We start from the raw sequence: 23,381 nt of genomic DNA, 5'->3' as shown, positions 1-23,381 counted from the left end.
ACACAGGGGACAGATTGAGCAGGTTTCCTAGTAGTTTCAAAATGATGTATATGGAAGTTGGAGCAGTTTATGTAAGTTGATTTGTGTAACAACACACTGTCACGCAGCACTTTCCAGACACTATTAACCATACACTGTTATTCATTCACAGCAGCTCTTCCCCATCGGAGCTTACAGTCTAAAATCCCTATCACACACACAGTCCATTGTGGCAGAAGCCATTTAACCTAGCAATGTGTTTTTGGTCTGTAGAAGTAAAGATCCCCACAAATACGGCGAGAACGTACAATTAGCCAGCTTGTGTCTGGCTTAGAAATTAATCCATTGTGTAGAAGCCATGAGGCAGCAATGCTAACATCTTGTCCTGTATCCTACACTGACAAATAACCTCTAGAAACGGCGAACAATCTCCTAAGGTCATTCTCAACATTCTTCTCAATCCCTGGAGTGTCAGCTCTTAAATAACCAAACTGTCAATTCAATCAACTCTCAGGGGCCAATTCAATTCAGCCACGTCATGCTCACTATTAGCGTTGGTACGGTAACTTTAACGCTGACTTTTGCTCGGGGCCGCGAGCAAAAATTTAGGTTAAAATTTGCGTATTAACAGTAATACAATTAGCACTGCGTTATTGCTAGGCAAACCTGGTCGAATTGTATCGTCCCCTTGTTCATCCATTACTGAAACCTAAAATACACGTTAGCTGATATAAAAGGTACTATTAAAAACTAAATATATAGTGTAAAAGTTATAGTTTATCAGAACAGAAGATATTTGAGATAAAGTAGAAATAGTTGGGGGTGAGGGGACAGGATACACAGACAATTTGAATAACAGAAGTGTGGTCCCAGTTACATCAGACAATTGATAGTGTACAAATGTGGATGTATCGTATGAAATGATTTTGGAACAGTACTAGGGATACTTTAAATAAATAAAAAGAACATTGGAAAGCAAAGAATATGATAAAATTCCAGAAAGAACTAGTGAATTTGATATGATCAGCAAAAATAGACCATGGATGGCAATGGTCAGTAATTTTACCAATAGGTAAAAACATTAAATAATCTTACTGCCACTAAGAGTAAAATAAAGACACAATGACGCACAGTATTCCTCGCAGCATTTGGCTCAGAATAGGATTAGGAACCTGTGACCGGAGGGACCGCCTATGCCACCCTGTCTGTTGCTGCTGGGAACCGTATGGCCTTACTTTGCCACCGCCCCCTTTCGTTGTTCCGAATACATCCCTTCTGCCACAGTAGGAGGAGCCTGCTGCCACCACTGGGCTCCTTTATGGTGCCCAGAACCACGTTTCTTGTGGGTAACTGACACTGCTGGGGTACCCCCTTGCTGGTGTAACTGGGCTGCTACTCCGGACCTCTTACTATGGATCAGGGAAGCTGTAGATGGATCCGCCCTGGCCTATCACACGGACCAGAGCTGCAGGGTAGCAGGTAGAGCGGTGGTACCGGAAAAGCTGGGTCCAGCCTCAGAAATAGCCAGAGAACGGATTAGATTTAGCGTCTAATCTGTAGGTCACAGGTTTACAGCAATATTGAAGAAGTCAAGAAGGGTCTTGAAGCAAGATGTTTATTTGCTCTCATACTGGTTGAAGGTACCGGTGATCAGGTCAGATGGAAGATCAGAATGATACATTTCAGTGTACAAGACAGTGCTTTTTATACTGATTTGGACACAGGCTATTTTTAGAATCAAGATGCAATGTGTTTACACAAACATTGATTTACATGCATTGCAAAGCTAATATTTATGCTTACCTGTGATATCTTAACCTTGCTGTGCTATCCTGAATCTTACAGTGGACAGTAAGTCTCATTACAGCTTCCTGCGACCCTCGCACATCAAAAGGTCTAATTAGCATGAGTCCTTTCTTCCAACAGTTGCAGAATACACATTTCCTCCAAAGAAAAGAATTCCCCAGGAAAAGTTGTAAACCCCAAACAAGACATTTCCTTACACCAAGATATACAAAAGGCTTTCAAAACAAAGGCTTATTGTATCAGATGTATACATCAAAAATAAGGCATTTCCTCTAGAAAGGTTAAAACTAATTTTCTACCCTGGTCTCAGAAATAACGATTTCCTATATCAAAATATACACAATATAAAAAATAAGTGCATTGGCAATTGTATAAATAAGCACCCTGCACTATTTCCTTTAAATAAATTTATACCACAAGTTATTTATGTGATCAAGTCACAGAACCCTTTATTTTCTAGTGCTCTTGCCTAGTTGCTACAACTTAACATCTCCAATACGATTTAGAGACCTGCACGTTCCTTATCAAAATCCGATCTGATAGATTATATCCTTTCACCAGAAAGCTCCTTACATTATTTCACAGAGCTCAAAAAAAATGCTGTTCAATGACAATTGGAATCAGAAATAACAAAAAAAAGACTCAATTAGAACAAATACGGAAAAGTATTATTCATCATAATTGGAACATCTTACAAAAAAGACCCGAAGTATTGTAAAATATTTTCAAATAGGCTTTAGGTTTATATGCAAAAGAGCTAAGAATACAATTGTAAGAGCTGAATGTACCATTTAAAACACGCTTACATCTTTAGGAATCTTCACTTCTCAATGCCTATCCTGTTCATTATATAATTCTATCCTTAAGAATGGTTCTGTTGAACATCCAAACAAGAGGTTACATTTTATATGTAATGGTTTTTCCACGTGTTACAGTGGTGGCACTGATGAGAGTTTTTAGAGTGAGCAAATATTAGCTTGACCTGAAACTTCGATGGAGGCCTGGTGATGGCTGGGGTCATGGATGGGACTCAAGCCCCAGCTGAACCACAATGACGCAACCTAAGAGGGAGGGAGGGGGGAGGGGGGGAGGGGGGGGGGCACATACCTCAAGGCTGGGGTGAGCCTAACAACCTGCAGCAACAGGCCTATTCTTGGCAGCCGTGTGTAATAGTAATAATGTAATATACTTGAAATGTCCATGTACTTTGGGCTATGACAAATCAATAGAAAAATAAACTTAATATGGTTAGATGTAAAGCTAGGTACACACTACACGGTTTTCGTCCAATAATCGGCTCAATCAGCCGACATACGACCGATCGTTCAAAAGTCGGGTCAGTGTGTGCAGTGACGCGATGGTCGAAAGTCTGCCCAAATGGACGATTGTCGCCTCATTTGGTTGGTCGTACCATTAAATATTTTCGTTCCAATCTCGTTTCCGCTGTGTAGTGAGTATAAACTTCTGACCGAACCACGACAATCCTCCCTCGACCTGGTGGGGCATGTGTATGTAAATTTGTGATGTCTGTACCAGTCCCACATGGTGCGGTATCCACACATCACAGACTTGTGTTTTGTATAAATGTATATTGCAACTGTCTGGCTGCAGACCATTACACTTGTATAAAGCACGTGTGTTATTACAGGTTCCTCTGTCTTTTTATACACTCAGACATGGGTGTTCGTTTCTGCTGTGGACCAATCAGCGATGATGTCCGCAGAGAATGGAGCATTCCATTACATACGAAAGGATTTTATTATTAGGAAATAATCATTGCATTTTACTAAGGGTGTGCACTGACCACTTTTAGGGTTTTGGGTTCTGATTTGTTTTGCCAAAACATCCGACGAAAGGTTTTGGTTCTGATTTATTTTTAAAAAAGCATAAAAAGTGCTAAAAAACAGTTCTGTGGTTTTTTTTTTCACTCCTACGCTATTATTAACCTCAATAACAATCATTTCCACTAATTTCCAGTCTATTCTGAACACCTCACAATATTGTTTTTAGGCCAAAAGGTTGCACCGAGGTAGCTTGAGCACATAATGCCAAAAAAAGAGGTGCAAGATGGAATTGTTCTGGGCCCTCCCTCCCCTCGCGAGATTCGACGCGAGACTTGGACGACAGAGCCTCGTTTTCAATTTTTTTGCCCGCCGGAAATATCCGAACAGTGCTCGGATCCGCACTGTTCGGGTGGGCTCAGATTAGCGAAATCCGAGCCCGCTCATCTCTACATTTTACCACTTAAATGGTTTTCTAAATATTATGTATGTTACTAAACTTCTATTTTATAGGAATGAATGAAGAGACAGTGTTGCCTTCTCTTTTTATGCGGCTTTGGGTGTTAACTATAGTGAAAGCTCTGCCCCTTTAGGCTAATGTCTTTGGCATATCGTTACATCCCCTGCAAATGTTGCTTCAGTGTGTACGAAATTTAAATTATTGCTCACAATATGGCTGTAAAAAGTCGCTAAAGGGACGTCCTCTCTTCCCTTTACCGTCCTAAACAAGGCTAGTGTGTATGCAGTCCATGGACCAAGCGATCGGACCATCAATCGCATGTAAAATCGATTGGCATAAAAAGTTGGTGGAAAATTCTGTAGTGTGTACCCAGCTTTAGGTATACCTACTTGAGCTTTAACAAAAGAAGCCAATTAGGTAATTAACTACTTAATATACTTATAGAATAGATTTCAGACATTGCAGTTAAATTGATTGTGATATAGTATAATGACTATCACTCATTATCGGATCTTTCAAATTATTATTACCCTTGGTCACATTTTATACCACACAGTATAAAATTATTATACATTTAATATAATTAAGTATTCAAATTAAGTAATGAGTCATAACACACATTTTCACTTTTTTTTTTTTAATTTACCAAGTATGGGTTTATTCACGCAATACACAGGTTTCAACAAAATCCCCCCCAAGATGTGTTTAATAGCAGCTCCATACAATAAATAAAGGGATTTATTGAGCATAAGTAAGCATTTGTTATAAAGGTAAATGGACAATAAGAATTAAAAATATTAGTTTGGTAAACGTCCCAGCTGGTCGTCTTGAAGAGGGTGTGAAGATACTGTATTCAGGAATATTGTAGAAGCCAGATTTGTAAAAAAAAAAAAAAAAGAATCCGAATGTAATGACGTTTGAAAAGGGGAGCTATTTTAGTGGCTACTTACTGTGCTAATCTGAAAGCACGAAGGTCCAATGATGTGGCAAATATTAATGCTAATATTGTAATAACCATTTAATAAACTACCTTTAGTATTACACAAGGTTGATTCCAATTTGAATCCAGTTCTTAGAAAAATAATTCTAATTTCAATGTCTACTCTAGTTACTTTGATTATCACAGCTTAATACAGGTAAGGATGAATATTGTATCATAGCAATAAAGAATTTCCAAAGTCTCATTAAAGATCATATTTATTCTGAACATATATACGCTATTTACACACAACAGTGTAGAACGTATAATACATTTTACATGAAATACAATGCATTGCCTGCTTCAGCTATCTTATACATATGTAAATGTGCCATTTATCTGTTACTAAGCAAACATGAGATGTATATGTGTGTAATCAGATGGTAAGAGTGGGTGTGTGTCCATGTCCAAGTCAAGTTGGTTGGATAGTTCATGTGTGTGAAGGAAGGCCAAAATGGAGAACAGACCATGTGTCTCCGCCTTTAGTACAAAGCCCAAATCACAAGTCTCTCACACAGGGGCCATGTTGTCTATTAAATCTATCCAACAATAAACTGCATGTACCAAACAATATATGCAAAACTTTCCAAAATGATCTATGTTTACATTTCACTTTCTAATAATATCATACTTGCCCACTCTCCCTGCATGTCAGGGAGACTCCCTGAAATAGGGGTGATCTCCCTCACACCCTGAAGAGTCTGGCATTCTCCCTGATGCTGAGCCAGTACAAGACGTGGTTGGCTTCGCCATCTGTGGCATAATGACACAGTTCAGAAATTGTGTCTTATGTCCATGTATTGAGGCCTATAGAGGTGGCCATTTTCATGGAGACCAAGATTTAATCAAAGACTGACAGGTAAGACAACATGACTTCAATAATTGGCTGCTTTGCTTTAACGCATAGTTGCCTACTCTCCCAGAATGCCTGGGAGACTCCCGCATTTCTGGGAGACCTCCCGGGCTCCCTGGAGAGCAGTGCAACCTCCTGGTTCTCTCCCCTGCAATAGATAAGGGGGGGTTGATTAATGATGCAAATATTGCATCTCTGCCCCGCCCCCTGCTGTAATTAGGCAAAATTGTGACATTCATTTAGGGGGCAGGGCCAAAATTATATGATTCATCAAGCCCTGTCCCCACACGCCCACCTCCCCCAGGATGTCCCTGAAGCCAACGAGGGGAAAAGTTGGCAAGTATGAATAATATCTAATACAAATAACTATGTAACAAACATCACATATTCACAATGTTTTTCTATGCACAAACAGTGTAAACCATGTTTTTCTAAATCTTTCCAAGTCACTTTCTGAATACACTAACAATCTCACTTTCAAAACAGCTCAGAGTAAAACAGTCTATCCAACATACTATGTACTAACATTTCCCTGCTAGCATGTAACATTTAAAACCATGAAATTACCTGTTACACATTTTACTCAATTAAACACATCATCATATTGTCTTGACAATCTATGCTCTCACAAACAGTATGAGAGGATGTCTCCTATAATTTATAGTTTTACCATCAAAACATTAGCAATAAATAGTGTACAATATTACTCATATTTAAGTCTATTTCCTCATGTTCAAACAATTTACTGCTGTCCGTTTGGGACCATATGAAATCCACAGCAGGTCTCCAGATAAAAGTTAAAGATGTTTTTTCCTTCCGATTCCTGTTTGCAAGCAAGTTCCTGGGTGAATGAACGCGTGTTATTTTCCATTCACCCCTAAATATCGGCAGCCCCGATATAGGTTGCCATTGGTTTCCTTTTAAGACGTTCATTAACTTGTAGGAAATCTAGCCAGCACTAGGTCTGTATAGATCATATTTCAAAGCCGAACAAACTGATTTTGCTAAATAGAATTTTAATGAACAGGGGGTCGTCTCTTCAACAGACAGTAACAAATTAAACAGACTGCTCAAGAACTCCATCCGTGCAGTTTGCATTTGGTCGTGTGGAGTCATGGTCATCATCATTTATTTATAGAGCGCCACTGACTCCGTAACGCTGTACAGAAAACTTACATCAGTCCCTGCCCCATTGGAGCTTGCAGTCTAAGCTCCCTAACACACAGAGACCAAGGTCAATTTTAATAGGAGCCAATTAACCTATTAGCATGTTTTATGGAGTGTGGGAGGAAAGGTCGACATTAAATCTTTTAGTAGGTGCAGTGGTTATGGTCGGTCTTTATGTATGCGTTTACATCATTGGGACTTATTTGAAAGTTAGTGGTTAGCACTTCTGCCTCACAGCGCTGGGGTCATGAGTTCAATTCCCGACCATGGTCTTATCTGTGTGGAGTTTGTATGTTCTCCCCGTGTTTGCGTGGATTTCCTCCAGGTGCTCCGGTTTCCCTCCACACTCCAAACACATACTAGTAGGTTAATTGGCTGCTATCAAATTGACCCTAGTCTCTCTCTCTCTGTCTGTGTGTGTGTATGTTAGGGAATTTAGACTGTAAGCTCCAATCGGGCAGGGACTGATGTGAACGAGTTCCCTGTACAGCGCTGCGGAATCAGTGGCGCTATATAAATAAATGGTGAGGATGATGAAGTGGGCGAGAGGAATATCAGGATGTGCATCGGAAACACTTTTGAATTGGTTATTTAGTGTCTGATGGAAGTTTCTGTATAAATTTCCATCAGCACTGGAATAAGGATTAGCTTTTAATAGGGTGGAGTTGAACCTTTCTTAAACCAGAGGATTCTAAATAGGTATAGAAGTCTAGCATGGACTAATTCCAGAGTTTTATAAGTTCTGGCTCTACTGCACAATATGGCTTTGCATCCAACTGCCACCAACGTTAGAATAAGTCTTTTGTCCGCAGTGAATATAATCGGTTGCTCCGTCAGGCAACCAAATATTGGCCATTGGGTGGTACAATTAAATGATATATGTAATGTTGCCGTCAGGTTTGGAATATTGCTCTGCTACTACATGATAAAAGTCCTGGGGCAACCAAGGCTGAGTGAGCACCTCCACTCTAAGGGAAAGGAGGCTGATGAAGGTGAAGAACACGGTTAGCCTGGTGGAAGATCAGGGGCCATCTAGACCACCAGAAGCTTTAAGGATTTTGATTGTGCAAAATGAAAAGTTAGTTTTAGATGCATTATGCATTACATAGCAGTGGTTGGCAACCCCCAGCGCAAATGCCAGACGTGGCACGTGGACCAGTTTTATCTAGCATGCTAGAGCTTAGCTGCCTCACTAAAGCAGCTGAAGATGGGCGAAACTGAGCAGCTCCCATGTTCCGTTGCGGAACAAAAGCCGTTTGCTGATTTTAGAGATAAATAGCACATGTTTGAAGTTGAACTGAGGGCAGTACTGAGTGGCATAATACGAATTGGGGGCACTACTGTGTGAGCTGCTATGGGAGCCCCTCTCCTCCGACCCATCGTGCCGCAGCAGGAGCCCTTCTCCTACCCGCCGTGCTGCGGGAGCCCCTACCCGCCACTGCAGGAGCCCCACCTATCCGTCCGCAACGCTGCAGGAGCCCCACCTATCCGTCCGCAACGCTGCAGGAGCCCCTCTGCTCCTACCTGCCATTCTGCTGTGGGGTCTAGGTTCATATGAAGTAAGAAAAATGATGGAAAAGTTATCCTATTACTTAGGGCCTTAAGCTATAATCAGAAATAAAGCTTTGAGCGACTATCAACTATAGAGCTTTGTATGCATCAATACACGTTTTTGTTAAATCAATTTAAGATGTTGTATTTCCTTAAATCTAATTCAGATATTTTGTGTTAAAATCCTGTCTGGACTCAAGCAGCCAATCGCAAAGGAAGTTACCAGAACATCTGCTAAAGCAAAACTTTGCAGAATCAAGAAGTTATGCCAGCCTCAGGGATCCGGATTCAAGAATTAATAAGGAACTTGATGATATTTAGCAATCTTTTGAAATAACTAAGCTTGACCGCTACCGTATTCCATACTTATTTTTAGGATATAGAAACTTTCAACTTCTTTATTATTTCCACTCACGTGATTGATATGACGTGATTAAGGTTTATAAAATATGAGCCATTTCAATTAGTAAAGCCAGTTCAATTTGGACACCAGACACTGTGTGGTATCCTATTTCTGAGCTCTGATCGATCAATATATCTACACTGCTGCTACTACATGTGATATATACTAACATTGACTTGTCAATTGCAGGTAATTATACATCTGGATAGCAATACAGAAGGTCACGCCAAATTTGATGCGGGAGCTCCTCTCCTCCTACCTGCCATGCTGCTGCCGCGGGAGCTCCTCTCCTCCTACCTGCCATGCTGCTGCTGTAGGAGCTCCTCTCCTCCTACCTGCCATGCTGCTGCCGCGGGAGCTCCTCTCCTCCTACCTGCCATGCTGCTGTTGTAGGAGCTCCTCTCCTCCTACCTGCCAGGCTGCTGCGGGAGCTCTTATCCTCCTACCTGCCAGACTGCTGCTCCTCCTCTCCGCCATGCTGCTCCTCCTCTCCGCCATGCTGCTGCTGCAGGAGCTCCTCTCCTCCTACCCGCCATGCTGCTGCAGGAGCTCCTCTCCTCCTACCCGCCATGCAGCTGCTGCAGGAGCTCCTCTCCTCCTACCCGCCATGCAGCTGCTGCAGGAGCTCCTCTCCTCCTACCCGCCATGCAGCTGCTGCAGGAGCTCCTCTCCTCCTACCCGCCATGCAGCTGCTGCAGGAGCTCCTCTCCTCCTACCCGCCATGCAGCTGCTGCAGGAGCTCCTCTCCTCCTACCCGCCATGCAGCTGCTGCAGGAGCTCCTCTCCTCCTACCCGCCATGCAGCTGCTGCAGGAGCTCCTCTCCTCCTACCCGCCATGCAGCTGCTGCAGGAGCTCCTCTCCTCCTACCCGCCATGCAGCTGCTGCAGGAGCTCCTCTCCTCCTAACTGCCATGCAGGAGCTCCTCTTCTCCTAACTGCCATGCAGCTGCTCCTCTCCTCCTACCTGTCATGCAGCTGCTCCTCTCCTCCTACCTGCCATGCAGCTGCTCCTCTCCTCCTACCTGCCAGGCTGCTGCGGGAGCTCTTATCCTCCTACCTGCCATGCTGCTGCTGTGGGAGCTCCTCTCCTCCTACATGCCATGCTGCTGCTGCGGGAGCTCCTCTCCTCCTACCTGCCATGCTGCTGCTGCGGGAGCTCCTCTCCTCCTACCTGCCATGCAGCTGCTGCAGGAGCTCCTCTCCTCCTAACTGCCATGCAGGAGCTCCTCTTCTCCTAACTGCCATGCAGCTGCTCCTCCTCTCCTCCTACCTGTCATGCAGCTGCTCCTCTCCTCCTACCTGCCATGCAGCTGCTCCTCTCCTCCTACCTGCCAGGCTGCTGCGGGAGCTCTTATCCTCCTACCTGCCATGCTGCTGCTGTGGGAGCTCCTCTCCTCCTACCTGCCATGCTGCTGCTGCGGGAGCTCCTCTCCTCCTACCTGCCATGCCGCGGGAGCTCCTCTCCTCTTACCTGCCATGCTGCTGCTGTAGGAGCTCCTCTTCTCCTACCTGCCATGCTGCTGCTCCTCTCCTCCTACCTGCCATGCTGCTGCGGCAGCTCCTCTCCTCCTACCTGCCATGCTGCTGCGGCAGCTCCTCTCCTCCTACCTGCCATGCTGCTGCGGCAGCTCCTCTCCTCCTACCTGCCAGGCTGCTGCGGGAGCTCTTATCCTCCTACCTACCAGGCTGCTGCGGGAGCTCTTATCCTCCTACCTGCCAGGCTGCTGCTGCGGGAGCTCTTATCCTCCTACCTGCCAGGCTGCTGCTGCGGGAGCTCCTCTCCTCCTACCTGCCATGCTGCTGCCGCGGGAGCTCCTCTCCTCCTACCTGCCATGCTGCTGCCGCGGGAGCTCCTCTCCTCCTACCTGCCAGGCTGCTGCCCGCGGGAGCTCCTCTCCTCCTACCCGCCATACTGCTGTTGCAGGAACAGTACAGCACAGACTTATGTAGCCCCGCCCCCTGCTCAGACTCCTCCCTCTCCTCTACAGTTCCTGTCAGTGTTACAGGGCCGAGTAACGGGAGGAGTAATTGGAGAAACAGAAACCTACTCACCAGTAAACATTGTGGTCGCTCCGAACGTCACTTCCGGGGGCGGAGTCGCTGGAAGGGCCGGTGGGCAGAGAGTGTAGACCGGTGTCGGCAAAGCGCGAGGCCGCGGATTGAGGAGAGGCCTGAGGCCTTTAGGGGAGTGGGACGGAGGACGGCGGCCGGGGCTGGAGCTGGAGCCATGGCGGAGGAGGAGGAGGGCTGACACCCGGGAGGAGAGGAGGCAGAAGCCAGGTGAGGGGGACTGTGTGACAGTAGTGTGACAGAAGGCGCCACTGGTGTGATGGTCGGGCCTGGGGACTGTTACTGGAAGGGATATGGACCGTGGGAATAATATAATATATATATATATATTGCAAGATTACATTCAGGGACCTATTACAACGGTACAAAATGCCCTCATCAGTGGTGTTACAGGCAGCAAACATGACATGTGTTCACTATAATGTAGCTGGTTATTAAAGTAGAAAAGAGCATACTGTAGTATGTTATTATAGAGGGTGACCTGTACTGCGCCTGTGACAGAATCACTGTTTACTCAGAGTATCAGTACACGTGGATCATTGTCAGATACAACTTGCACCTCCAGTCACTAATTGTGCTTCATAAATAAACTTAAACCCTCTTTTATTCACAGATTACACTGCAGCTGTCACTTTTATACCCCCCCCCTTTCCAAAACAGAAAAGTGTGTGTATATATGTGTGTGTATATATATATATATATATATATATATATATATATATGCACACACTTATTTTGAGAGATATCTTTCCTGAAATTGTAGAACTGATATGTCAGTATATAATGACCACTTATCCTACATTTGTAAGCAATATTTCCCTAATCTGCTTTGTACCTTACACATTTTATATCATGAGTTAAGATTACTTAAACATGAGTTACTTGCTTATTTACAGTTCTTCTTATACTGTTTCTTTAATGTTTAATGCAAACAGGAGAATGAGCACGTGTCGCTGGTGCACTCCGGGTGGTCCTGTTACCACAGAACTGCTGACCAGCTACGCTGCAAGGGACTTACCTAGCGATGACCTTAGTCGTGCCAACGATGATCTCTCCTACTGTATGGAGTGTGTGGTGGAGTACCACAGAGTACGAGATGAAGCACCGCAGCTGCACAAGGTGATCGCAGGCCGTATGGAGGGAACTTGGGGGCCGTTATACTGCTATTTGTCTAAGTCGCTTGTTCCCGAGATTAATTTTAGTCATTTGTCATGTTTTCAAACGGGCTCAACAGATTTTTTTTGTTTTGTTTACAATTTAGGAGCCATTTACAGACATTATACCTCCTTCTCAATACCTCACTTCTCTATTCCCACATTAAGTTCATTTTCTGTACTCTCTCACTCATCCAACCCAAGCACCTTCTTTTTCAGCATCATCATTATTTAATCCGCTTTTCCATCTCATTGCTCCCCCTATACCCATCCCCTTCACTATCACCATGAAGCTTCCATCAACATCATGCTGCCCCATCTTTTACCCATCATCTTTATAATCATAATTACCCCCCCCCCCCCATAATCAGTCATCATTAATTCCTTCTTCCTGCATCATTAATCCCAAAACTTCATAAACATAGGAAAAATAACCTCCATCATTCACCCCTCTCCCATTGCCACGCTGCTCCTCTGCATTTGCACAGAAGGGAACTGATCATTCTGTACATGAGGTTCCCTCTTGAATACTTGTTAAAAAAGGAACTGACCTGAGATCGTTTCCCTCTGAGCAAGCTTAAATCTCGCCCTCCAGACTAACGGAGCTCGCCCACGGCATTCTGGGGTGTCAATTAAATGCCGGTGTCGAGAGTCACAGCAGAAAGCTAATTATAAAAAGTTCCTTGCTTCATTATACTCTGATTCTTCTGAAATTTGATATGTATGCAGCAGTTAATTTACCCTTTGCATTGTTCTGTAGCTCTTGTTTACAGTGAGTTGTTTTTGGCAGGCTCTGTGGAAAATGGAAACATCTCGGCTCATTGTTCACCTGGAGAAATCGATGCGCGAAGAGATAGAGGAGGACGATGAGCTGTTTTTAGTGGAAGAGGATGGCGAGAAACAACTGTTTGGTTTCACTGGCCCTAATTTTGAGAGCAACGTACGGGTGCCTCTCTTGGAAATCCTTAAATATCCATATTTGCTGCTCAACAAGCGTGTTAGTAAGTACACCAACCCAGAATTTGCATTAGAAAATGCATCTGTCTTTGCAGACAGACAGGGCATGCCATTTTATTATGGAAGGTACTGTATGCAAAAATATCCTTTCCAACCTGCAGCTCTCACCCTCAGATTCTTTCCCTGTGAAAACGCTTTGTTAAAGGATTGTAGCCCTTGAGAACTTTGCTAAATCACCTGTGATTGTGATGCATCCAGAACAGACTGCGATTTGTTCCGTTTACAGACATCCTAATGCTGCTGTTTTGGTTGCAGACATGGTCTCTGGCAAGAGAGGCAAAATTATACATTCTTATTTTGTATCAAACTATACCTACATTTTCTTTATCCTTTTTTTTTTTTTAACTGAAGAATTTAAGTGAGAGATCAGTGATTGGCGCAGTGTTTAGTGTTAACCTTTGGACAAAAGGACACCAATTCAGCTTTTTATCAATGTGCCAAAATGTCCTCCGTCTATGCTGCTTTGTATTCACATCTATTTAGTATTTTATATATAATTCCTGCTTCTCATTCACTATAGATGATGTTTCTATTATATTGACTTAACTTATAAACGTGGATGCTTTGTTTCAAATTTGACTTGTGATTTAAAGTATTGCAAGAAATTACCAAGTAAATTCTATCTCTAAAAATCTGATCAATTTAACCTGGACTTTTCCAATCACTAAACCAAGGACAATATCTGGAGAGAAAAAAGTTTTGGTCAACAACTGAGGTGCAACCAAAGGAGATTTAATTATAACCTCTACCAGAAAGTAGTAAATGGTGGAATACTTCATGAAACGTTATGGAGCTAATGAGCATGTCAAGAAATACAAGAGCACTCAAGTCAGAAAATATGTAGAAACCCTTGGAAACGGCTTATTGTCTCTACCAGAAAGTTTTCGGCTCTCCTCCTCATTGGGTAAAAAATGTGAAGGAGAGGATGCAGAATCCAGCCTGCGCACATTGTCCAGTGTCTGATCCAAAGACTCTTATCTTTGCTTAGTAGTGTCCTGGTGGAGTTCACAATCCCCAGGAGTTTGCACTGTGTTGAGCAAGGTTGCTCATTATTCATCAGTAGTTCAAGAAAACAACTGCATCAGAACTGAGCACCTATTGGAAAATGTGATTGGGGAATGTGATTGGTTGTAAGTAGAGTTAACGACTGGATCAGATAAGATGGAGAGCATGATTCTTTGATATATTTGGGGTCTATAAAAGACATGTAATATGGTGCAGCATTGGGATTTAGGTTAAAGGTGATCAGTTTGGGTGGGAAAAAAATTACAGTATCTATGGCAGTATATGGATCCAAAAGAATGAATAATGAGTAACGACCCTTGGATTTAGTAGCTGGATTATCATCCATATTTTTAGGAAGAACATTTTTCTTGTACTATAGAGTGGAATCCGAATTGAAGCGGCTTTATCCGTTTTGTGTAGCTATAGATGATTAGGTGCGTTAATTAGCCGTGCAAGACGGGAAAGTTTATGTCAAGATGGTACGTTGAACGAGAGAATGTGTCAAAAAATGGTTTTGCTAGGATAGAAGTGATCGATGCATACAAGGAGAATATATGAAATAGGATTAGTTTACTTGGATCGGAGTCTATTTTTAGAGATGGCAAATTTTTGGGCCAAATTGTAGTTGTGTAAGTTGGATCTGCTGGATGGCTTTGCAGTTTTTTTTAGGTTAGGATTCTAATGTTGGGCGGAAGTACTTATATTTTTTTTTTATCACAACAGTAATGTATGTGTGGCCCGTTAACGAGCTCAATCCTGGTGGATGTTTCATGTTAAATGAATTGGTTTTTATTCAGTCATGCATTGGTGGCTCAGTGGTTAGCATTGCTCTATCACAGCATTGGGGCTATGGGTTTGACGCCGACCAGGCACTATCTGTGTGGAGCTTGTACATTCTTCCTGTGTTAAAGGACGTTCTTCTTGGGTTTCCTCTGTATCAGAGGGTTGTTTGAGTATAGAAAGAGAATACATTTAAGTTTTATGTGAACTGTATAGAACAGTGTGGTAATCCAGGAGATTCATTTAGGGAGGTTAAGTGATTTTCAAGGAAGGCTTGAAGGACTTGTACACGGGTTGGAATTTCACAAAGCACACGCAGCCTTAAAATGTCCTATAATTGGGAACGGGAGCAGGCAATGGGTGAAATTGAGAGGTGCGGATCTTGAGAATAGGGAAGTGGTCGAGTTATAAGATATTTTATGACCAGTAAGAGATGTGTGCTGGTAGAGTTCTGTTAATTACTTTGCATGTTAGTAAAAGTAATATTGAGTTTGGTAACGTACATGAACCATGTAGGGACTGGCAGAGCTGAACAGCATTATAAAACTGTTTTGGAAAGAAAATGTAATCTAGCTGCTGCACTCAATATATATTGCAGGGGTGAAAACATGAATTCGGGGAAGACCGGTAAGATTTTCAGTAGTCAGTGTGGGAGATGAGTGCATGAATTAAAGTCTTCACAAGGCCTTGAGTAAGGGCATTTTGGAGATGTTTCTCCGATGCATGTATCAGGATTCAGAGACCGATTGAATGCAGGGAACAAATTGGTAAAATGGATGTCCGGTAGCTTCTGTTGGCCGGTGGTAGATTGTTAGCTCTGTTTTTGTTTAGTTTATAGTAGCGAGAGGGCTTCTAAGATGAAATTGCAAAAAGACATTCGGTAGCGTGGGTCATCAGAGAATGTGAGAGAATCGGAATGGATAGATACATTTGGGTGTCCTTCACATAGAGCTGTTACTGAACTCAATACGAGCTTATTAGTTTTCCAAGAGAAACGGTATGGATAGGAAAGAACAGAGGAATGAAACGTGCTCCACTAGAATGAACTTGTGGAACTGGGAGAGGAGGTGTAACCACATAAACGAACAGTGAAGGAGCGGTTTGATAAGTAGGATGAGAACCAGGATAGGACCGTAGGAGATGTAGCATTTGAATGAGATGTGAGTGCACCTAAAAGGAGTGAGGAGTTAGATTTAGCAATGATCAAATCATTGACCTCCTTAGCTAATGCTGAGGTTAGCATTTCAAGGTGCTTGAAGGGGTATGGGAGTTGAGCCAGAGATTGAGTCAGAATTTATTTTGTTTGCTTTCGGTTTTGTTTTTAGAATGGAGGTAATAACACCGGGCTTAACTTATTTGTGACAGAAAGTAGAGTGGGAGGAAAAGAAGTCCATAAATACTTAATTTGTGTGATCAAATGATGCAAAGGTGCAGGAAATGAAGCAAGAAGCCTGTTGCTCAGGGAAGAGGTTTCGGTTCTTGTTTTTGATTATGTCCTTTACATCTTGGACATTGACTGTAACGGCTAAAATTGAGCTGCTGCTGAAATCCCTGCTACCTAATAGTATATGTTTTTCACCAATATTGGGTAATATTATTGAGAACGCTTGGCATATTTGGGATGTGTAGCCAGTTTAAATATCTGTTTGAAGAACAGTACCTCTGTCTTTGGATTTCAAGTATTTTCCAGCATGGATTCAAATTTTAATTTATTTTTTTATTTTATTAAAGAAAAAAAAAATTGTTCATAGTTATGTCTGCAATTGAACAATTTGTTTTGGTTTATTTATTCTGCAGACCTATGTAAGAGTATTTGGTAGAAATTCTTAATCTTAGCGGCCACCATTTATAAGTAGTATACTTCCAATTATGATTGCATTTTAGTGTTGCAATACAATAGTTACAATCTTTAGTGTTTAATGAGCACTTTAACACACAGGATTTTCTTGGCAGAACCATCATGGCCTGGTGAAGATGTGATTCACATTTCTCAATTATGTCAGGCGCTACGGAATCTGTGGCTCCATATGAATAAACAATAATGAAGTGTTTAAAATGTTACAAGAAATTTTTGAATAGATGTAAATAAGGTTTTTTTCGTTGTTTTTTTTTTAACTCAATAAATAGCCCAGGCTTAGGATTCTGGCAAAGTTAGAAAATATTCTAGATAGGGATTGAATCAACTTCCTCTCCTGTGTTAACATACTATATAAAGAACTGTACTATATAAATAGTCAAAACGATTGCTCAAACTTCCATGCCATTTTCAAGAGAGTTCCTCAGGGGTAATCCTTATCTCCCACTTTTCCCGTCCTCAGGTTAAAGTATCTAATGAAAAAAGGCGCCATATAGAATGAAATGATTTATACTAAAAGCAGACAACTAGGGAGCGACCTTGCAGGAGTGCCCTTATTGATTGTGAAAATATTGTGATCAAATTACTGCATAAAAAGTCCCGTTCAGTGCAGTGCATTGATATACCCTTATATATGATAATATTTCTTTCCCCCATGTCTCTGTTCAGGTGTTTTACTTCTACATTCAACAATGGCTTCTATTTTCTTCTCCGTTTGCAGGTGAACTTTGTGGTGAAGCCTTGTGCAAAATGGAGCAAGTGAACAACCCATTTCAGTTGTATGAGAAACTGGCTGGTGTGTACCTGCTCCTTGTACACCCCAACGAGAATGTGAGTTATTGCAGGGCTTCATAAACATTTGTGCAGCGTTATAGATGTATGTTATTAGTGAGAGGTTATAATTGTAAAACATGATTTATTAAGCGCCACTAATTCCGCAGCGCTGTGCAGAGAACTCACTCACATCAGTCCCTGCCCCATTGGAGCTTACAGTCTAAATTCTCTAACACACACAGACAAACAGAGAGAGAGAGACTTGGGTCAATTTGATAGCAGCCAATTAACCTGCCAGTATGTTTTTGGAGTGTGGGAGGAAACCGGAGCACCTGAATCCATGCAAACACGGGGAGAACATACAAACTCCACACAGATAAGGCCATGGTCGGGAATTGAACTCATGACCCCAGTGCTGTGAGGCAGAAGTGCTAACCACTGAGCCATCGTGCTGCCCATAAAACATGCATGTGTTTAGAGGTGTAGCAAGGAATAAAACACACAGCTTAGCTGAGAGTGGTTTTATCCTAAGGTATGTTGAAGCCACGGAGGAATTCTACCATTTTGTAGCAAAATAGCCACAAGGGGTATTATTGTTTTTGGTGTATTTTGTGTCATTTTATTCCTTTAAGCCAGCAGTCTTACTGCGCTCACACATTATTTGTTGAGGATAACTTTACTGCTGTCATTTATTGAACTCGTTTTCAAAACGACTAAATAAAAAAAACACTGTATTATTAAACAGATCACGCATATTGACCTTTAAAAACTTCACATCTGGCGGTGCCATTGTGCACGTTAAGATTTTTTAAAATGGCCTCATAAAAGACATTCTAGATCGAGAATTGACCTCTACATGTCCCCCAAGAACCGAGCTTACTACTGATTATAAATTTATAAGTCACAATGTGACTGCATTTTTTATTTCGTTGCGAATGAATACCATGTAATGAGCAATAGCGCAAGGTTTGTACACATCTTCAGTGTGACCACGTGCCTAATCACTAACTTTTGGAAACATTAGAACCCACCAACAATAGAGGTCCTCGGCATAAAAGCCTAATCTATTTATAACATGGAGTTTATGACTAGTATCTTCAGGAATACATCAGATTCTTTCTATTTAACAATAGCCCACCTCCAGTCTTCTAGCTCGCCCTGTGGCCAGACGCATCCATAGCTTACAATTCAATAACGCGTTTCGCCATCTGACAGGTAACCCCTCCCCCTTTCCTTTTCCCTTCCTCCCCTCTTTCCTCCTTTTTTTATTTTCCTCAGATTCATCCTCTGTTATTGTTTGTAATTGTTTGATGCTGTTAATAAAAAGTTGTTTAAGGTGGAAAAAATATTGCATGGTTTATACTAGTATATCCAAACCTGTCTGTGTTTATATAGAAGTACTCCAACATTATTGCCACAGACTTCCTTATGGTAGCCAAATCTGGTGTCTTTCATGGCAGAGCCGAATCTGCCACTGAGTACAGGCAATTACATGCTGATATGGACCTAATAGGAAGCGCTTTTGTAGTTACTTATAGAGGCAGTTTGCACTCAATCTGTTAGAGACTCAGAAACAACCCCTAAATCTCAGCCTTGATCATATATCATCAGTAAATGTATAACAAGCACAAACTGAGCTTTATTGAATCACGTTTCTTGCTGAGCACCGAGGATACTAATACAGAGCAGACCACAAGGTGGCGCTATTGTTTAACCAGTATTGCAATTCATAACAAATATAGGCTAGGTTTGAATCCTAAAGTTAGTTTAAGGACACCTTGTTTTATGTGGAAAAGCTAAGCCCATTCGTTTTCTTGATCAGATCCGACGCTGGGCCATTCTGACTGCCAGAACCCAGGGAAAGGTGGACAGGGATGACTATTATGAGTTGCAGGAAGTTTTCACCTGCCTGTTTAAGGTAATTGAACTCGGCCTGTTTGAAAATCCAGAAATTTACGGGTATTCGGAGCTGGAAGATGGAAAACTGATCCTGTTGCCGTCTCACTTGTACGACACCACCAACTACAAGAACTACTGGCTGGGTAGGTGTCTGCCTGTTTGTTTGAGGCTCCTGCTGACGTTCTTCCATAATTTACACACACTGTGACCCTTACACCCTGTCTCTGTAGGTATTTGTATGTTACTGACTGTACTGGAGGAACAAGCTATGGACTCCTTGTTACTGGGACCTGACAAACAGAATGATTTCATGCAGTCCATCCTTCACGTCATGGAGAAGCAGACAGAAGGTGAGCCCAGTGTTCAGTAGTCGTCTGCCAATTACTAAGAGAGATGTCGCACAGGAGTAAAGACATTGTTTAGGCTTAAAGGGACTCTAACCCTGTGTTTTAACTTTGTATTTGCCTAATATAAATATTAAGGAATGAATGTTTCCAGATATTCTTGTTATGAGATCTTACCTAGTTTCTGTTATTGTGCTAGTAAGTCTGCCTGCTGGGCTCCCCAATAAGTTGAGGTTATATGTGTGGATTGTGACTTAGCCTGAAGCTAGCAACTCGCGGGCCTGTCCCTATGCTTGGGCCAAACACACGCAGGTGGCCAACTTGGTGGAGATCCAACCATTCAGTGTTGGGACAGAGCCGTGGGTTTACTTTCAGCATCACTGGGGACTTTACAAACCAGTGATGGGCAACCTGATATACTCCAAGTGCCGCATGCACCGCCCTCTAATCATTAAAAGGGCCGCATATTACCCTTAATCTCAGTACAAATTTAAAACCATACATTTAATCAAAGGAAGAGACACCTACCTGTAGTAACGTCAGCAGACATTTAAACAAGTGTTACAAGCTATAACAAACAAATCTGACTATCATCATCATCAGTTATTTATATAGCGCCACTAATTCCACAGCGCTGTACAGAGAACTCATTCACATCAGTCCCTGCCCCATTGGAGCTACAATCTAAAGTCTCTAACAGACAGAGAGAGAGAGACTAAGTTTAATAGGAGCCAATTAACCTACCAGTATGTTTTTGGAGCATAAGAGGAAACCCACGCAAACACAGAGAGAACATACAAACTCCACATAGATACCGACCTGTTCATCTTCCCATCGTGTTTTTTCATCAAGCAAAACAGAGCTCCCTCTATGTTTCCATCTTGGACACAGGCAGAACCATAAATAAGATGCAAGGTTTAAAGAAAAGAATACAATATATATCAATGCTCATTTATTAAGAGAATATGCTCATTGGTAAGAAAAGTGTCATTGGTAAGAAAAGTGTCTGCTATAAAGACAGTCCGAACTTGAGCTGCAAAGTTAACTTGTTTCTTGTGTTCCAATAATTCAGATGAAAGCACAAATCCCTTTTGGCCAGCACTCCAATGCTTCATGCTGATCCTTGACCGTCTTGGCTCCAAAGTGTGGGGACAACTGATTGATCCCATCCAGGCGTTTCAAACCATCATAGCGAGCCCGAGTTACAACAGCGAGATCGAGACATTAAGGGAAAGCTGCAAAAGGTCTTTTTCTATAATAATTTTCTTAATTGCTCTATATTTCTGTGTTTTCTATGTTTTTTTCCTATTTTTGGAACCTGTGACTTTGTTGAAATGACCTTTCATAATGCGCTGAAATTGTTAAATGGCCATATTACGTAACTGCAATTACTTTCATCATCATCATCACAACAACTGGGAGGGAGGGATGAGGTGTTTTTATGCTGTCTCCTATGTTTATTCATTAACCATTATTTATATCGTTATTACCTATTACCCAGAGCTTTTGAGTGAATATTTATCATTCACATCAGTCCCTGTTTCTGCGGATTTTCAATGTGGGCTGTGGGAATGGGATCAATGATAATTTGTGATTAGTGCAGGAAGAAAGGGGACATTTTTCAAAAGACAATATGAGTGGTTTCTGGTCAAGCAAACTTATTGTTAAGATACGTATTTGTGAGCTAAAATCAAAAAGTCTAACTATACCACTTAAAACAGAGCTTTAAGCGTATTCCTACCATTATCACATATGGAGAACACAAATGGTGTGACAGACTGTGGGTTATGTTTTACCCCTAGAAGGCAGAGTACCGAAAAAGAATGGACACGTCAGGTTTTGTTTGGAGGTGCCTGGTCCCCAGTTATATCTGCGCCAAATACAGGCTACTTACGGGACACGCTGCAGATTTCCGATGGCACCATCATGCTGACAGCTCTCCGGCACAACGGCATTGTGCCGGAGACCCCACAGGTTAAGTGTTTAAACACTTAACCCGACATTGCCGCTTTAAATTAACATCGATAAAGGTCGTGAGGACGTCAAAGTGTTGTGCCGGAGAGCTGTCAATTCAAAATGAGTTGCTGTCAGCATGATGGTGGCATCGGAGATCTGCAGCGTCGGTTTTCAGGTAAGTCTTTGTATATTGCAATTGGTTTTTGATAAATTCGGATTTTATTTGTAGGCCTCCTCGTTACCGGATTTCTGATCATCGTTAAAGCCTACCCATCCTGTTTTTTACATGGAGTGGGGGATGTTTGCCTCCTTTCTGTTTTTCATTTTCTTTATGGGACCTGTAACTTTTTGTGGTCCGTTTCACGTCTTTTGTGTGTGTCCGCACTGGCGGTTCTCTACCTTTTCCTCTCATACCCTGGCTTCCATGAAAAGAAGTCCTTTGTACAGTCCTGTCCTTCCAACCTAAGGGGGTCTCCGGTTTTCACATCAACCAGGAGTTTATGGTGCGGTCCTTGTGGCGTTGCCTTTGGAACTATAAGAATGCAGTGATGCAATACTTGGATATTCTGTAGCCGGGGTACCAGTTCCTACTGTCCAAGCTACACTCTCATCCATGGCAGACTGTCCTCTGCCAGCAGTGTACCACTTTGTCTGCCACATCGCCATACCTGCATACCTTTTCCAAATTGTGGATATTGAAACCACTTTGTAGGATTCATTTGGTAAGAACAGGGGAGGGCTGGTAAATTTTAGCCCAGGGGGCAAGACTCGACTCAGCAGCTTATTTTAAAGGAAAAAAAACAATGCAAGTGGCCCAGTGCCCCAGCCCAAAGAATTCCACTATGAGACCGGCCCGGGGGGCAGATTCCACCCAGCCAGCCCCCGGTTAGGAAGGTCTCATAGATGTCTGTTCATATCTAGTCATTCATCCCCCTCCCATTGAGGGAAGAGGAGGAATGACCACATACTTAGGAGCTTTTATCCGGAATCCTGCTTTCTAGTATGGGTAGATAGTTGATGCCTTTTCTTTAAGAATGAGAGATTTGTAGGTATGATTGCTTTTATAGGCACTGTGAGGAGCAGTTCTAAAGAAGGATGTTGTAGGGGGTCTATGGGGTCATTTTTCAATGTAGTTTAGTATATTTTATGCACTGTGCTTTTCTTTAAAGAAATTATCTGGAAACCCCTCAATCCCAAGCATTCTGGAGAATAGATCACATATAATCATATTTAAGTGTGGTGGTGTTTTTTTGTTTTTTGTTTTTTTTACAACTTTATTTATAAAAGTCATCATATGTTATGCAAAGACCCAGCATGAACAATGGGGATCCATAAGTTAAACATTACAGTACATATTTACATTTTTAAGTAGAATCTCGGTAGCAACAGTATTTTAATAAAAACCCAACACTGTTCTCATATTTGTTCCCCACTAGGCCAACTAAGTGTGAACCTGATTCAGATGATGAAGACTTTGTGTCATGCAGCCAGATTGTGTACAATTTTAACACAGATAAAGTAAAAAAGGTAAAATTATAACGCTTTCCA

General features: G+C 42.1%; 2 protein-coding genes across 3 annotated transcripts in view; one reads left to right on the top strand and one right to left on the bottom strand.

The window, feature by feature from the left end:
• The window catches only part of CFAP77 (cilia and flagella associated protein 77), a 155,968-nt gene extending 144,891 nt beyond the window's left edge, over positions 1–11,077 (bottom strand). The window contains exon 1 of the mRNA XM_075185289.1: positions 11,032–11,077. The gene's annotated coding sequence lies outside the window, so the exon portion shown is untranslated. The remainder of the gene's footprint in view (positions 1–11,031) is intronic.
• Positions 11,027–23,381, top strand: part of SETX (senataxin) — a 34,655-nt gene continuing 22,300 nt past the window's right edge. The window contains exons 1-8 of one of the 2 annotated variants that reach the window (XM_075185284.1): positions 11,027–11,259; positions 11,988–12,168; positions 12,994–13,204; positions 17,582–17,691; positions 19,457–19,676; positions 19,764–19,883; positions 20,950–21,121; positions 23,270–23,360. In XM_075185284.1, coding sequence (XP_075041385.1) covers positions 11,989–12,168; positions 12,994–13,204; positions 17,582–17,691; positions 19,457–19,676; positions 19,764–19,883; positions 20,950–21,121; positions 23,270–23,360 — 1,104 coding nt within the window. In that variant the 5' untranslated portion in view covers positions 11,027–11,259; position 11,988. Of the gene's footprint in view, positions 11,260–11,984; positions 12,169–12,993; positions 13,205–17,581; positions 17,692–19,456; positions 19,677–19,763; positions 19,884–20,949; positions 21,122–23,269; positions 23,361–23,381 lie in introns of both variants that reach the window. The other variant, XM_075185285.1, reaches the window with a different exon arrangement.

This window comes from Mixophyes fleayi, chromosome 9 (assembly GCF_038048845.1).
Source record: "Mixophyes fleayi isolate aMixFle1 chromosome 9, aMixFle1.hap1, whole genome shotgun sequence".
In the NCBI taxonomy this organism is placed as follows: domain Eukaryota; kingdom Metazoa; phylum Chordata; class Amphibia; order Anura; family Limnodynastidae; genus Mixophyes; species Mixophyes fleayi.
This window is presented reverse-complemented; position numbering and strand designations above follow the sequence as displayed.